At 52.8% G+C, this 3,042-nt stretch overlaps 1 protein-coding gene across 1 annotated transcript; it reads left to right on the forward strand.

The window, feature by feature from the left end:
• The first annotated feature begins 864 nt into the window (after positions 1-864).
• LOC125520811 (uncharacterized) lies at positions 865-1,399 on the forward strand. The gene has a single exon (XM_048685872.2). It carries the CDS (start codon positions 966-968, stop codon positions 1,176-1,178), a length of 213 nt encoding a protein of 70 aa, XP_048541829.1. The 5' UTR covers positions 865-965; the 3' UTR covers positions 1,179-1,399.
• The last annotated feature ends 1,643 nt before the right edge of the window (positions 1,400-3,042 follow it).

The following is a 3,042-nucleotide window of genomic DNA, read 5'->3' on the forward strand; positions in this document are numbered from 1 at the left end:
CAATCTATTACGAATTTAGAGGGCTTTGTAGGCATGCCAATGTTTGGAAGAATAACACCTTCTCCCTCTGTTTTACAACACCTTGAAGAGAAATGATGGTAAGCTCTAACTAACTGCAACATCTATATCCAACTTATGTGCATTGCAGTTCATATCAAACATACGTGCAGACGCCTTCTAGGCGCAAATCCAAAGAGGCACCCCCTGGAGGCGGACGACGAGGTCGAATGGATTTCTTGGGGTGGCCTCCACGAGCCAAAGCAGATGGAAGATGCCCTCCATCGCCGGCCTGGCAAGCATGTGCAGCCCCCTGAGCTGCGTGAGCTTGTCTCCAAGAATCACATGAGAAAGACAACAACACCTGAGGAATGACGACGGGGCAAGCAGAGAGACAACGGCGCCGGATCCAAAGACGGAAGTCACAGAAGGGGCCGAAGTGAGGACTGCGAAAGAGAGTGACAACTAGGGTTCTCGCCCAACTAGTCACTCTCTTCGCCCTTACGCGCAACCCAGCCATCCACGGAATACCATGCAAGGGCCAACACGTGAAATCTTGGAACTGCCCTCGACGGCCACCCAAAACTACGGGCGGTGGCACGATCCATGCGCCCCACTAAAACCAACACCGGCAACACCCGCTTCCGCGGTCGATGACAACAGCGGCCCACCCCGTCGACCCCGACTTCCACAGAGAGACAAAATGGTAGAACGTGAGCAATAAATTGGGCACTATTCATTGCTCTCCTCACCGGTCTTGATTCAACGGCTCGGATCAATCGATCTCAAAATCAAATGGTTGGGGGTTCCATTTCTTACGTGGTAATTGGATTGGCATGATTGACCTTCTCCCATAAATAAGCCCGTGGAAACAAGCACCACCGAAACAGAGACGCACCCCTAAAAAAAGCACTTTCCATCTCTTCTCGTTGCTGGATCTTCTTGCAGGGGAGGAAAAAGGGCCGGCGATGGACGGCGGGAAGAAGAGCCGGGACCCGTACAAGCTGCCGCAGGAGCGCAGGGACCGCAAGTCAGGCTCCGGGATGAGCGGCGACGCCAAGAAGGGCGGCCGTGGCGGCAAGTTCACCTGGGAGGGCGCCGACGGCTACACCGACGAGGATCTTGACCTCATCGGCAACAAGGGCAGGGGGACCGGCGCCTCCGACAACAAGAAGTCCTAGGGAGATGGCGACCCCTCCGACGAGTAGGCGCTACGTCATCCGTCCCTGCCCGCCCGTCTTCTTCCTGTCCGATCGATCCCAAGCCTGCACGGTGTCAACTTTCGTTAGCTTTCTCGTGTCTGTTATTAAATAATACGATCGAATCGTGGCCTCTTTGGCATGTACGTACTATATGATCTATTTTCAGTTATCGACTTGCTAATGCCGGATGAATTGTTCTATCTGCATCTCGCACTTGGGATCAACCTGGTCTTATGTTTCTGTGATCTTGTTTTTCCTTCTGCGTTGATTTCTTCTCAATTTACCGAATGGATCTGCTATCGGCGGACGTATGCTGTCTTGGTTGCTGCGTTTAGTCCTTGATTAGTTGTGATTTCGTAGGAGTGCTATGATTTCTGAATCAGTTGACAGAAGATCCATCGGGATCAGTTCTTTCTTACTTGTCAGTCTTGCATCGAGATTGAAGATGATATATTTTCACCTTCACATACTTGGAAAATTACTGCGTTGTGTGAGTCTTCAAGAGTGGCCATGATCATCCTGGCCCACCAATATGATTGATCGTCATCCAACTCTAGCAAATTGTAATACTCCACCCAATCCCAAAATAAGTGTTGTGGTTTAATTCAACCAAAACCGCTTCTTTAAGGGAAACGTTTGGATTCGGCGCGCCAGCACCGGTCACATGTGAGGCGTTGGATCTGACGCATCCGTTGTTTTATATTCCGTCCCGTTTGCCTTGTCCCTTTCCCTCTGGACCCGCCCATTCGTTCCTTTCTCCGCACACATTGTCTTCTACCTCGCGCGATGCAGCAGCCATGGATAACCTCTCGGCCAACCATCTCCCATGCCCATCCACCTTTACCCCACCATGGAGTGTCGTGCTGCTTCCACCCTCCCCCACGCATCTCTTCCCAGCAACTTGATACTACAAGGAGGGAGGGGAGGGCTGGTCAGTAGACGAATACGCGTGGACGCGGCCTGCTTTGAGCGACGAGGACGGCAGCTTTTTGCTCCGACCTGGACTGCCCTGCTACAAGCCCATGCGTAGATGCTACAACTAGCGTAGCAATTTGCTACAACCGGCGTCTCGTTCTGCAACAAGGCATAGCCGGCATCGTTTTTTTTTTTTGCTACAACCGGCACTTTGTTCTGCTACAACGCACCACCGGCGTCGGCAGTTCGAGGACGGCAACGCTGCTCCGACCAGCACTTCCCTTCTACAAGCATTGTACGTGATGCATTTTGCTACAACCACACCGGATTTTTGCTACAACGCATCGCCGACGTCGATTTTTTGCTACAACCACGCTCGCTTTTTGGTCCAACCCGCAATTTGTTTTATTACCACGCACCACAGGCATCGTTTTTTTTGCTACAACCACGTTACTTTTTTGCTACAACCGGCGTTGTCATTTGCTACTACGAACCACCGACGGCGGAGAAAAAGCTATGACCGGCGAGTTTGTCTTTTGATGGGACCGGTGGTGATTTTTTGCTGGGACCGGCCGAGTTTCTTCCTGGGATGGTGATGGTTGCTCATCTTTTTGCTGGGACGGCGAAGCTGCACTAGAGACGGGCAGGAGGGATGCGACTGCGAGTGTACAGTATGTAGCAACCGACGACGGCAGGGGCCACGACGGCGTGGTTTGGTGCGTAGATCACGAACGGATGGCGAGACGGTGGGCGTGGTGAAGGCGACAGCGACGACTGTGAAGGCACCGGTGATGCGTCGACGGCCATGGCGAGATGGCGTGTTGCCGCCGACGAGGCAGCCTGCGGGGGGCAGTTTGTCTACACAAGGTCAACGATGTTCCCATATCTCTCGATCTGATCTGAGACGAAGTGGCGGGGAAGGGAAAAG

This window comes from Triticum urartu, chromosome 1A, assembly GCF_056163025.1.
Source record: "Triticum urartu cultivar PI428250 chromosome 1A, HENAU_Tu73, whole genome shotgun sequence".
Lineage (NCBI taxonomy): Eukaryota > Viridiplantae > Streptophyta > Magnoliopsida > Poales > Poaceae > Triticum > Triticum urartu.